General features: G+C 48.1%; 1 protein-coding gene across 3 annotated transcripts in view; it reads left to right on the top strand.

Moving 5' to 3' along the window:
- Positions 1-2,188: 2,188 nt before the first annotated feature.
- Positions 2,189-13,301, top strand: part of SLC66A2 (solute carrier family 66 member 2) — a 50,337-nt gene continuing 39,224 nt past the window's right edge. For 2 of the 3 annotated variants that reach the window (XM_049900522.1, XM_049900521.1), the window contains exons 1-3: positions 2,189-2,277; positions 2,629-2,953; positions 10,119-10,252. In XM_049900522.1, coding sequence (XP_049756479.1) covers positions 2,751-2,953; positions 10,119-10,252 — 337 coding nt within the window. In that variant the 5' untranslated portion in view covers positions 2,189-2,277; positions 2,629-2,750. Of the gene's footprint in view, positions 2,278-2,628; positions 2,954-3,742; positions 3,983-10,118; positions 10,253-13,301 lie in introns of those variants that run through there. The other variant, XM_049900523.1, reaches the window with a different exon arrangement.

The following is a 13,301-nucleotide window of genomic DNA, read 5'->3' as shown; positions in this document are numbered from 1 at the left end:
TTTGTTTCCAACTTTCGCATTCCAATCACCAGGAATTATCAATGCATCCTGATTGCATCCTGCCAGCCATGGAGGAGAGTTCCACTTGCTCCACATCCTCACCAGGCTTGGTATTGTCAGTCTTTGTAAATTTAGTCATTGCTGTAGACTGTAGTCAACAGGGCACCGGTGTATACGTAATGACTGGCTCCCGGTTTGTGGCTTTTCCCCTTTTCCATGGTGTAAACACTTCCACAGTGGCCGATTTTAAGTTGCCAATGTGATCTCATTGAACCTGGATTTGGGAAGCTCTGACTCCAGACAGGGTATTCAAAGATCACAAGAGGCCATCAATTCACTCCACTGGAGACCTCTATGGGGTGAAATCTGGACTGAGAATGCAAGACTGGGTACATTTAGCTGAGCTGCTCACTTGTGTACAGGTGGCCCAGGGGGCACTCCAGACCTCTCCAGAATAGTAGAAGGCTCCAGGCTGGCCACGGATTTGCCCAAGTGCCTCTAAGCCTCTCACATGTTCCAGAAACAAACAAGGGTGAGCAGTTGGTACCCCTCAGATGCTCCAGAGAATCAAAAGGGAGAGCCTCCAGAACAGAGAGAATGAAACATTCTAGAGGCTATAGAGCTCAGGGGAGGATATGGCTAAGTAGGAAGACCTACTTTCCTTTCCCAGCCCTGCCTCAGCTTTTTTCTCTGCGTGTGTTCTTATTTCCTATCCATTCCTGGGGCTATATGCTGAGTTGTTCCCTTGGGTGGTGCTCTGAATAGCGATGATTCAGAAATGCTCAGTGTCAGCCTCATAGGAGAGAAGTAACTTAAGTGGCCAGTCCTGTATTTCTTTATTTAGGGGCCTGTCATGATGTTCAGGCTTGTCTGAGAGTAGGTTGTGACTGTTGCCATGATTTCCCACAAAGCCAGCCAAGCAGGAATCAGGAGGCCTACCTTAGGCCTGGGGAGGCTCAGAAAGGCAACTATGAGGATGGGGCAAGCCCCCGGGGGCCTCTCCCATCCAGGTGGTCTTCCTCTGTGACACCTGGGTTCTGCAGAAGCCTTGACAAGAGGCGCTGCGCCGGGTTCTAGGCCCGGCGCAGTGGGCGGCTTTCCGCACAGACTTGTCAGGGCTGGAATTTGACTCCTCAGCCCCCAGGCATGCGGATCCTCACGCCCAGCCACCTCCACCCTGGGCTCCACGTGCTGCCAGCCCACCAGAGCCGACTCCCCGGGGTCTGAGCGCTCTCCCTTTGCCCCTTGCGGTTCGGCTGCTGCTCTCTGAAAGGAAGGGTCCAGGACTCGGCCTCTAGATTCCAGCTCCAGACCTCGTTGAGTAACGGACCTCAGGTTCTTGTCTGTCTTTAAGAGGCACCGACAGTCTGCCCACAACAGCATGGTAGGGAGGTGACTGGTAGCCGCTCCGTGCATCCCAGGGCAGGTGCAAAGGTACTTTTTGAAAGGACACGAGTCCACACGGTCGCCGCTCCTCTGGGTGGTTGCTTTGGAACTCGGAACTTCCTCAGGCCGATGGGTGGACTTCTCTGTTTTCCCGAGACAAGCTCCCACCCACCCCAACCCCAACGAGTTTCTTCTTCCTGATACCTGGCCGACTTCTGAATCCCATCCGCGTGGCCGGGAGCAGACACTGTTCGAGGATTCATGGATGGAAGGGCCTAGGGATGCACAGTGGGTGCTCACCGCCCTGAGCGCCCCGACCTCCCCAGTCCCCCGCTACCCTCCCCGACCCCTCTCCTCATGACGGGGGACGAGTTCGCGCAGGACCTTCTCCGGCACCGCTCCCCATGACCAGGGATGTGCAATCGCAGGGCCCTTCCCAGCCCCACTTCCTTCGAGGAGGGACAACCCCCACAGGGTGCGCCCGGGGACGGCGCTCAGGGCTGTGGCTGGACCCAGAGCTGACCGCGGGGCAAGGACTGAGCCCCCTACTCAGTTCTTCGCTCCAGGTGGCCGCTGGCTAAGCGCCGCGTCTACAAGGCTCCGCTCCGGGACACTTGGAGTCGGGTCTACGTGGGCATCTGACTCTGATCTTCACTCGGGCCAGGTGAGAGGGCGGAAGCAACTCCAGGTCCTCCTCCTCCTAGACCCACTCAGCCTGGGCCCGCCAGTAGCCTGTCATGCGCTAGGACCCAGAGGCTCCCGCCCGCCTCCCAGGAGTGGGCGGGAGCTTCAGACTTTGTGACGTCACGCGAGGCGGGGCTCTGCCGGCGCGGGGCGGCCTGACTTGCGCGGACAGACAGACAGACAGACTGACGGCGGCGGAGCCCGCGGGTGAGGGACCCACGGCCTGGGGTCCCGGGCGCTCTAAGCGCGGGCTGGGCGGGGCTGGGAGGGGCAGAGCAGGGTACCTCGGGGGGCGCCACCTGCCTGGGCCCCAGGCCTCAGGGCTGTGCGAGTTCACGTGTCAGGGTGCGGGGTGCTCCCCCTGCTCCCCTTTCAGCTCTCGGGGCTCCGATGTGGGGGCACAGGGCGCTGGCCCCCGAGCGCCCCGGCCTCCGGTCGCCCCTGCGCAGTGCCGCCGCGTCTGCCCGTGGCCGGTCCTTTGCTGGCTTCCTGGCGCGCTGGCTGAGCCTCCACCCCAGCTGGACTCGAGTCCTCACGTCCTCACTTTGCTCCCTGCAGGCCCGGTGGCGGCAATCACTCAGACAACGCTGCAATGTGGAAATAAGGAGCCAGCGTGAGCCCCGGAAGCTCCGGAGGCTCGGCCAGGTGCGCGGCGCCTGCAGCCGGCGCCCGGGTGCGGGATGGAGGCGCAGGGCTTGGACTGGCTGCTGGTCCCGCTGCAGCAGCTGGTGTCGTGGGGCGCGGCCGGCGCCATGGTCTTCGGTGGCGTGGTGCCCTATATTCCTCAGTACCGGGACATCCGCAGGACGCAGAACGCCGACGGCTTCTCCACCTACGTATGTCTGGTGCTGCTGGTGGCTAATATCTTACGGATCCTCTTCTGGTGAGCAGGACTTACTTACGCTGGTGCCCGGGGAGAGATGGGCGTCTCTACAGTGCATTCCAGGCAGGACAGGTGGGGAGTGCCTTCTTCTTGGGCAGGCCACATTCTGCACTTCTCAGGATGAAGGGGTTGTTGTTGTGTGCCGTCGAGTCGATTCCGACTCATAGCGACCCCTAGAAAACTAGGGTTTTCTAGGCTGTAATCTTTACGGGAACAGATTACCAGGCCTTTCTCCTGAGGAGCTGCTGGGTGGATTTGAACCGCCAACCTTCGAGTTAGCAGCTTAACGCTTATCTTTTCTGCCACCAGGGCTCTTTCAGGATGAGGTTATGCCCCCCCAAAATGATGGAGTTGGGGTGAGAATCTCAAGTGTAACTTCTAGTTCTGCTTACTCATTTGTGGTCTCTCATACTTAGACATCAGCCACTTTCCAGGGCCCTCTCTGTGTGACATTGTCCTAGGACTGGGGTGCTGAGGTCCCACCGATGGGGTCCCTCCCCACAGGGAATTTCATTTCTAGTGGGAGGAGACAAGAAAACAAGGAAGTGTACAAGTGAATAAGAATAACAGAAAGTGAGGAAAATGGCACTGCCAGGTATGGAAAGGCCTTTCTGGGGAGGGGCCTCTGAGCTGAGACAGATGCTGGAAAGGGGCTGTAGCCCCCAGCCCTTCCAGGCCTGGTTTTGTTTCACTAGGGTTGTCTGTGCGTTTAATAGGAAGTCAATATTTAATAGGAAGTCAATGTTTTCTTTGCCTCCTCCTGGGCCAACTTTCTTTTATTGTCATTAGCATTCTGCTGAGGAAATTGAAATTAATTTTAACCGCCGCTGAAGCCACACATAATTGAGAAGGGGAGTTTTCAGAAGAAAATGAAGAGAAGTCTTATAGCTGCATTTCAAGGCCAAAACACCTGGAATTTTCCTTTCTTGTGATCCTGAGGCAGGTGTGTGCTCCCCTCTGTCAGCTCAGATAAGGAGGAGCAATGTTGTTCTTCTCAAAGATCAGCCTGAGAGCAAGGGGAGCAGGGAGGTGAGTCCCGACAGCTAGCATCCTGAGCTTTGCTGCTTCTTTTTAATATTTTATTGTTTTTGGAGAAAATTTACATAGCAAATTAGGTTCTCATTTAACAATTTCTGTACATATTGTTCAGTGACATTGGTTACACTTTTCACAATGTGTCGGCATTCTCATTATTTCCATCCTGATTGTTCTGTTGTCATTAATCTACCTTCCTTGTCCCTCCTTATCTTCTCATCTTTGGTCTAGGGTAAATGTTGACCGCTAAGTCTCATTTAGATGATTGTTTAAAGGAGCATAGTTCTCATGAGTAATATCTTTTATTTTATGAGCCATTGTGACTTTTGGCTGATAGATGACCGCCAGGAGTGGTTTGATTTCCAAATTTAAAAGTTATCCCAGGGCAATAGTCTTGGGGGTTCCTCTAGTCTCTACTGGTCCAGTACGTCTGGTTTTTTTGAGGAATTTGAGTTTTGTTCTACATTTTTCTCCCATTCTATCCTGGACCATGTATTGTGTCCTGGTCTGAACAGTCGGTAATGGTAGCTGGGCACCATCTAGTTCTTCTGGTCTCAGGGTGGGTGGGCTTGGTTCCTGTAGACAATTAGCCCTGTAGAATAGTTTCTTCTTTGAGTCTTCTGTTTCCTTCTTTCTCTTTTCCTCCTGACACCTAGAGACCAATAGTTGTATCTTAGCTGCTTGCAAGCTTTTAAGACTCTTCACGCAACTCACCAACCTAGGATGTAGAACATTATCTTTGTGATCTATGCTATACCAAATGACTGAGTTGCCTCATGAAACTGTCGTCCTAAATCCTCAAACCCAGTAAACCAATCCCATGAGGTATTAGGTTATGACTAGGAAGTGTCCATAACTGTGCCCCTCCTGAGCTTTGCTTCTGTTTATTACCTTTTGATTTTTGGGGTTACTTTTTGAGTAATCATAGATCTGCTTTTTTTTTTTTTAACATTTTATTGTGGTAAAATACGTATAACAAAAAATTTGTGATTTTCACACATGCAGTTCAGTGATATTACATTCACCATTTTGTACAACCATCACCATTGTCCATTTTCAAAACTTTTTCGTCACTGCACACAGAAGCTCAGGTCCCCCTATTCCCTATCCCACTCCCCGTCTCTGGTAACCACTAATAAACTTTAGTCTCTATGCATTTGTCCAGCCTGGATATTTCATATAAGTGAGATTATACACTATTTGCCCTGTCGTGTCTGACTTAGGTCCCTGGGTAGCACAAACAGTTTGTGTGCAGCTGCTAACCAAGAGGTTGGCAGTTTGAACATACCCAGCAGTTCCATGGAAGAAAGGCCTGTGATCTGCTTCTGTAAAAGATTAGATCCAAGAAAATCCTATGGAGCTTGTTTTGTTTTTAGGTGCTATTGAGTCAGTTCCCCTATATGCAACGGGATGAAATACTGCCCAGTCCTGGCCATCCTCATAATTGTTGCCGTTTAAGCCCATTGTTGTAGCCATTGTGTCGATACATTTCATTGAGGGTCTTCCTCTTTTTCGCTGATCCTCTACCAAGCATGATGTTCTTCTCCAGAGACTAGTCCCTCCTGATAACATGTCCGAAGTATGTGAGAAAAAATCTTGCCATCTTTGCTTCCAAGGAACGCTCTGGCTGTACTTCCTCCAAGACAGACTTGTTCGTTCTTCTGGCAGTCGATGGTATATTCAGTATTCTTCAGCAATACCATATTCAAAGACATCAATTCTTTGGTCTTCTTTATTCATTGTTCAGCTTTCGCATGCACAGGAGGTGATTGAAAATATCATGGCTTGGGTCAGGGGCACCTTAGTCCTCCAAGTGACGTCTTTGCTTTTCAACACTTTGAAGAGGTCTTTTGCATCAGATCTACCCAATGCAATACATTGTCTGATTTCTTGACTTCCGCTTCCATGGGTGTTGATTGTGGATCCAAGTAAAATGAAATCATTGACAACTTCAACCTTTCCTCTGTTTATCGTGATGTTGCTTGTCAGTTCAGTTGTGAGGATTTTTGTTCTCTTTATGTGGAGATGTAATCCATACTGAAGTCTGTAGTCTTTGATCTTCATCAATAAGTGCTTCAAGTCCTCTTTGCTTTCAACCAGCAAGGTTGTGTCATCTGCATATTGAATTGGTGCTTAATTCTACTCTCATGGAATCTCAGTGAGCTGGAATCGACTTGAAGGCAACAGATTTATTTTTTTCGTGTCTGACTTACTTCACTCAGCATAATGTTTTAAAGGTTCATCCATGCTGTGGCATGTATGAGGACTTCATTTATCTTTATAGCTGAATAATATTCCATTGTGTGGATGGACCACATTTTGTTTATCCGTTCATCTGTTGGTGGACATGTGAGTTGTTTCCACTTTTGCTAATTAGTTTTAAAATCCACCATATTGAGGCATAATTTTCATTCAATAAAACGCACCATTTTAAGTGTAGAGCTGATGGGTTTTGGCAAATGTACTCACCATTAACCACCAAGATACAAGTTTCATAAGCCCAAAAGTTCTCCTGCCACTCTGCCTTTAGTCCAGTCCTAGCCTATATGTTAGTTCTGCCTGTGTCTGGAATCTTAAAGGTGTTTCAGCCCTAATCAAAGAGCCGGAGAGGTAACTGGCTAATCCCAGATTGTTTGACTCTGAAGCAGGGTGTTTTGTGCACTGCAGCTTCCTTTGAGAACAGTTTTAAGTCTCCTCCCAGGGTCTGTCTCTGCGCCAAGGCTACTTCTGAAGGGGCTGTCCAAAAAACCAAACCAAAGCCGTTGCTAATTTTTGTTTAGCATAAGCTGCAAAACCACATTTCGGAAATTCCTTCCCTTTCTCCACCCATTTCCCTTTCTGGGAGGCCTGGTTGCCTGAGTGGCTGGTGCCTGAGCACTTCTGCTTCTTCTTCTAAAGTGGCCTTAATTAAGTCTGTGGTTGAACAGAAGCAGCTTCCAGAATGTGATTGTGTCCGATAATGTTGTTTACTCTGAGCACACTGGGTTAGGGTGGGGGTGGAGTGGGAGAGGGGGACAGGGAATGCCTGGCCTGGAACCTAGCCCGTCTTTTTAGGTTGTGAAGGAGCACTGTGCTGTCTCTAGGGTTGTGAGATACATTTTCTTCAAAGCAGTGGGGGAGAGTGGCCTGAGGTTGGATTACCACATGGAGAAAGCAGTTCTGTTTAGAGGCCTCCCCCCAGTGTGTTTATCACTCAAAATCGCTAATTCCCTGGTTTGGAGATGTCAGAGAGTTAAAACAACTTCTTATCTGCTGCCTCAGCAGTGCTTCTGGGTTTAGATGGTCACTGGCAGGTGCTACAGATGATAGCATTGGAGCAGGGCTTCTTATTTTCCTCTCAGGGCCCGATGTCTAAGGAAGCATGCAGAATGTGCGGTAGCCTTACATGGGATTCTGAACTTTGTTCCCTGTGGGTGTGTTTCTGTCCCCTGTTGGTCTTCTTTCATAGAACCAGCATTCTGACAGTGCTGGGTTCCTTCCAGCCAGCCTTCCCTAACACAGGACTCTCATTCCTCAGTGCTCCAGGAAACATTTTGGGAACTTGCAAGATGAAGAAGGGAGAGCAGAGGGAGCTGATCCCTTCTGGGTGTCTCTCTGGCTTGGAGGTACAGGCTCCATGTGTTATACACTGTAGTGTTTAATGCTGGTGTATAAGGCCAGGAGCCTTCTACGACTCTTGTAGCCAATGCATGTGCTCTGTCCCCACCCAGTTCAAAATCCTCTTGCTTTGAGGGTAATACAAACGATTCCATTTATTTTTCTCTCTGGAGCCCCTCTTGTGGCCTGCACTCCAGTAACCCCATCCAGCCTTCATGACTAGCAGCCTATTTGATCCAGTGAATTTTTTGAGGGTTTCCTATTTGCCAGGGACTGGACCAGATTCTGTAGGATTTATGCTTTTATAAGAAGTGATATGTGGAATATTCCTTCCATCCTTCCATCCATCCACCCATCCACCCATCCATCTACCCACTTACCCATCTATCACCCTCCCATCCATCTACCCATAAAATCTACCCAACCACCTATCTAGGCACCTGCTCATCCATCCACCCATCCATCTACCCACCCACTCATCCATCCAACCATCCATCTACCCACCCACTCATCCATCCAACCATCAATCCGTCCAACCACCTAGATGTACATATCTATGGCATAGGGGCAATGAGTCATAGAAGGTCAAGAGAGTAAAAGTTGGGTGGGGGCTATGGCAGGGGTCCAGGTGAGAGGGAGGAGGGCCTACACTGGGCCAGTGGTGGTGGGAGACACGGTGGAGTTAGACCCTTGAGCAGCATTTCCCAAAGCTGGTCTGAGGACCTTAGCCCACAGAGCTCCAATCCATTTGGAGTGTATCTGCATTCTGTTCCTCTCTGCCCCATGCACAGTATCTGAGAGGCCCTGGGTCCAAGTTAACTTTGTTTAACCTAGGGTTTCTGAAATGTGTGTAACTCTATAACCCTTCGTTTCATAAAGTCCTTATTATCATTTTGCAAAACTAGCATTCAGCAGATTACACTCTGTACAGTGGTGATGTACAGGATTGGCCTTTTGGCATCAGAAGTTGGCAGAAGGGCTCAACGATGCCTTGTGGCTAATATGTGCAGACTTTTGATTAAGCAGAGGACGTGGGCATAGAAGGGTCCAGAGTGCTGAGTAGAGGTATTGGTATTGCTGGACTTCTCACCAGATCCACATGCATTCAGCGGGACCTGGACCAAGCCTACACATTCATACACAGGATGTGAGATGCCCAGCTTCCTGGCATAAATCTAAAAATGAAAACACAGTAGCAGCAATTAGTAACATTTTACTACTAAGACTGATAAGCAGTGAGTGTTGCCAGAGTAGTGAGTGTTGCTGAGTGATAGCGGTGAGTGTTGCAGGAGCAGTGAGCATTGCTGGGGAGGAGACACACACTTCTTGACTCGAGTTCTCATTGCTACTTTGGCGACATGAGGAGGTGCTCATTTAGGAACTTCTACTGGAACTTGGCTGAACAGCGCAGGTGTGCATACCTCCCTGTGGCCTAGCACTTACCTGCTGTAGTAATGACAACACGGCTCTGGAAGCGGCTGCTTTATGGCGTTTGAGGACAAGGCTTCCCACACTCTACAGTCCTATGCCCAGGCTGTTGTCATTAAAGGGAAAGAAATGAAATCATCTGATAAGTAAAAAGGGATGTCTTTCTATTCTGGAAACCCTGGTGGCATAGTGGTTAAGAGCTATGGCTGCTGACCAAAAGGTTGGCAGTTTGAATCCACCAGGTGCTCCTTGGAAACCATATGGGGCAGTTCTACTCTGTCCTATAAGGTTGCTATGAGTCGGAATTGACTTGACAATAGCGAGTTTTGGTTCTATTCTAATTGGAGCCCGGGTGGCACAGTGGTTAAGAGCTCGGCTGCTAACCAAAAGGTCAGCAATTTGAATCCACCAGCTGCTCCATGGAAACCGTATGGGGCAGTTCTACTGTGGGGTCACTGTGAGTTGGAATTGACTCGACAGCATAGGGTTTGGTTTAGTTTCTATTCTAATTAGATTTTTAAGATTACTTATGATGTTGAACTTTGTTTCATATTTATTTTGTCAGTTATGTATCTTTTGTGGAAACCTGTGCCCTTTGACATCTTGAACTTGCTTGTCTTCGTCTTGAAGCCAGTTAACTCTTCACCTGTGTGTCCCGTGCACGTTGTTTTAAATGGCTCACATTTATTGTAAACTTGGATTTGTCTGGGTTCGACTTTTGACGTGTGGTATCAGGGGAAGCTTAAACCTTGGTATCTTCTCCCCCAGTTATTCCAGTCACTCATCACTTCTATTGAAAATTAAAAAAAAATGGAAGTGGTCTTCTGTGTAAAATGGCCCAAATTGCACACGGATAGCCTTATGACCCTAAGTTAAGTGGGAAGAGTCCCTACTGGATTCTTGTAGACTCACTCGCTTTTATCTTGGGGAGGCTGCACCCCAGCTTCCTTGCCATCCCCTTGTCTGACCTCCACCAGTGGAAGCATTCAGTAATACCCCCCCGGGCCAATAGGTAGCTGGTGGGGCTGTTTCTAGGAACAACCATGAGCTGTGTGGAGCAGGGGGGCGCCTGGATCCTCTGATAGGTGTCTCTTTACCTCTCCAGGTTTGGAAGGCACTTTGAGTCCCCTCTTCTGTGGCAGAGCATAATCATGATCTTGACCATGTTGCTGATGTTGAGACTCTGCACCGAAGTCCGCGTGACCAACGAGCTGAACCTCAAACGCCGCTCTTTTGCAGGTTGGTGAAGGAGGGTTATCACTCTGGAAATAGAGCTGTACTAATCAGCAGGCACCATGCCTGTCCACTGGGGAGATAGCAGGCACCTTGATCTAATGTTATCTAAAAGCAGCTTGAATTTCATCTAATGGCACTGTTATCTATAACTGGTAAGAAGATTTTCAGTAGGTGAAATTACTTTAGTGACAAATTTTATAATGCAAACCAAGTCCTGATAGTATAGCTTCTTTACTGAAAGTTGAGTAAGTTATTAACTAATCTTAGTGTATTATTCTTCGCTAATAATTACTGTTGCATGCGAACTCTAAATTATGGTAGGCAGAGTGTTTCTTTTCTATCCAAGTTTTGGTTTGATCAGGTCAGGGAAAGACACAGCCTGTGAGTGCAGTTCTATCTCCATCTTTGTGTATGGCTTATACATAAAATGCACCAAGTTTTCCTCTTGCACCCACAAGGTAAACTGGGGTCTTTCTCATGTACTTTGTTAAGTATACATCCAAAGTTATGCTTTTGTGGGTCAAGGTGACCAGACTTCCTAGAATATGTATCTGTGCTCTGATGGTTAGAGCTGGCCAGGACTAGTTCCGGGCTTAGTCCACACTACTCCCTGACTTTCTGGTTAAAGCTCCTTGCAGTCTAACATCCTGTGTTTGAACCAGAAGGGCAGCGGGCTGCTTCTATGCAGGAGTGCAATGCTTTACTTTCGTTTCCCTTCTGGTGACTAAATCCAAGACAACTCTCTTTCTAACTTTGTCTGAGATTTTCGGGGGTGTGTGTGTTTTAATCTCACCTGTTGTGCAGAGAAATATTTTTCCCCAGAGTTTGTTTCGTTTTGGGGCCCCCGTGGGTTCCACATCTTGCCGGGAAGTCGGCACCCCTGTAGTTTCATTCCTGATCATGGTTTTCTCTTCCTCTAAGAGGATCCTTTCCCCTTTTGCATGCTTCTGTTTTTAGAATGAGATGTATGTGTGCCATTTCAGTCTTGGTAGAAAATAGGTCAGCTTCTAGCTCTAGTGAGTATCCTGGACCAAATAAAGATTTGTTTAGTGTCGTTTAAAGCTGTGAAGATGACCACTAATATGTTCTCTAGTGTGTTTTTGTTCTGTCTCCCCTGTTAATGCCGTTTCTTTTCTCCTCTACATGTCCTTTTTTGTCTCTCCCTGTTGTGATTTGGGTTTGAAATGACATTAGAGATGGCACTTATTATACCACTAATGTTGCCTAGGAGGCAGGATTTTTAAACCCATCAGGATATTACTAGGTAAGGACTTGTGCTCTTAAATTTATGCTTAAATGGCTTGGGCTTTCATTTGCATGGCTTCTGTCCCTCCTCCCTGTGACTTAGGAGCTCTATCTGTCCCCTTCCCTTTGTGTAAACCCTCAGCCTTTAGCTTGGATGTGGTGTCTTAACTGACCAACAGGACACAGTGTGAAGTTTTTCCTTTAGAACACTAATTGCCCCGAGGGAAGGAGGAGAAAGATGAGAGGATAATTTGTACCCATGATAGCAGAGACCAGGTTTGGGGACCCTGTTTGAAATAGTAAGCAGGCTGAGGTAAGATGCCAGATGTAGCAGGTTTGAGAACCTCTAGGGATGCCTCAGCTTAGAATTGAAACTTACATGGCATTGTTGAAATGCAGGAATACCTTCAAGAACCTAAATCTACGTGGTCCCCTTTATTTGGATTTTTGCCACCTGGTTCCCCTGGTGGCGTAGTAGTTAAGTGCTATGGCTGCTAACCAAAAGATTATTAGCTTGAATCCACCAGGTAGTCCTTGGAAACTCTATGGGGCAGCTCTGCTCTGTCCCACAGGGTCACGACGAGTCAGAATCAAGTCGCTGGCAATAGGTTTGGTTTGGTTTTTGGTTCCTCAAGTTGTCCTAGGTAAGGGCGAGGGTGGGCACTTTGTGCATACACAGAAACTCCTTCTTTCTGGTTGCTGCTCATCAAAAGGGAAGTTTTAGATTAAAAAGTTGATTGCGATAGTTGATAGCTAACTATTCTCTTTACTTCCAGTATTCTACATAAATTCCTCCAAAAGGAGGTGAGGATTTAGTTAAAATGCTGTTGTTGTTAGGTGCCATTGAGTCAGTGTACCCTGTGTACAACAGAACAAAACACTGCCTGGTCCTGCACTGTCCTCACAATCATTGTTGTGTTTGAGCCCATTGTTGCAGTCACTGTCACTCCATCTCATTGAGGGTCTTCCTCTTTTTCGCTGATCCTCTACCTTACCAAGCATGATGTCCTTCTCCATGGACTGGTCCCTTCTGATAACGTGTCCAAAATACGTGAGACGAAGTCTTGCCATCCTCGCTTCCAAAGAGCACTCTGGCTGTACTTCTTTTAAGACAGACTTGTTCCTTCTTCTGGCAGTCTATGATGTATTCACTATTCTTCACCAACACCATATTCAAAGGCATCAATTCTTCTTTGGTCTTCCTTATTCATTGTTCAGCTTTCTTATGCATAGGAGGTGGTTGAAAATATCATGGCTTGGGTCAGGCACACCTTAGTCCTCAAAGTGACATCTTTGCTTTTCAACACTTTAAAGAGATCTTTTGTAACAGATTTGCCCAGTAGAATACACCATTTGATTTTTTTGACTACTGCTTCCATGGGTGTTGATTGTGGATCGAAGTAAAATGAAATCCTTGGCAACTTTAATAGTGAATCTCAATTCCCAAGAAATGGCCAAAATTTATATTTTTACAGAATAATAGCCTCCAAGGGCGTCCACGTCCCAGGTCCCAGGATTGTGAATGGTACCTGATGTTGTAAGAGGAGTCTGCACGTGGGACTCAGATTACAGACTTTTAGATGCAGCAATTGTCTTGGGGTATCCAGGGGCTTGATCTCTTCACAGGGTCCCTAAATGGGGAAGGAGAGCTGGAAGGTCATAGAGATGACATGAGAGGGACTCAACCCACTGTGGCTGTTGTTGAAGATAGAAGAAGGGGCCATGAGCTGAGGAATGCAGAGGCCCCTGGGTGCTGGGACACCCTCATATGCTCTTCTAAAGAACCCAGACCTTGGTCCTACAACCA

This window comes from Elephas maximus, chromosome 11 (assembly GCF_024166365.1).
Source record: "Elephas maximus indicus isolate mEleMax1 chromosome 11, mEleMax1 primary haplotype, whole genome shotgun sequence".
Classification (NCBI taxonomy): Eukaryota; Metazoa; Chordata; class Mammalia; order Proboscidea; family Elephantidae; genus Elephas; species Elephas maximus.
The sequence above is the reverse complement of the archived record's forward strand: the minus strand, read 5'-3'. Positions and strand labels throughout refer to the sequence as shown.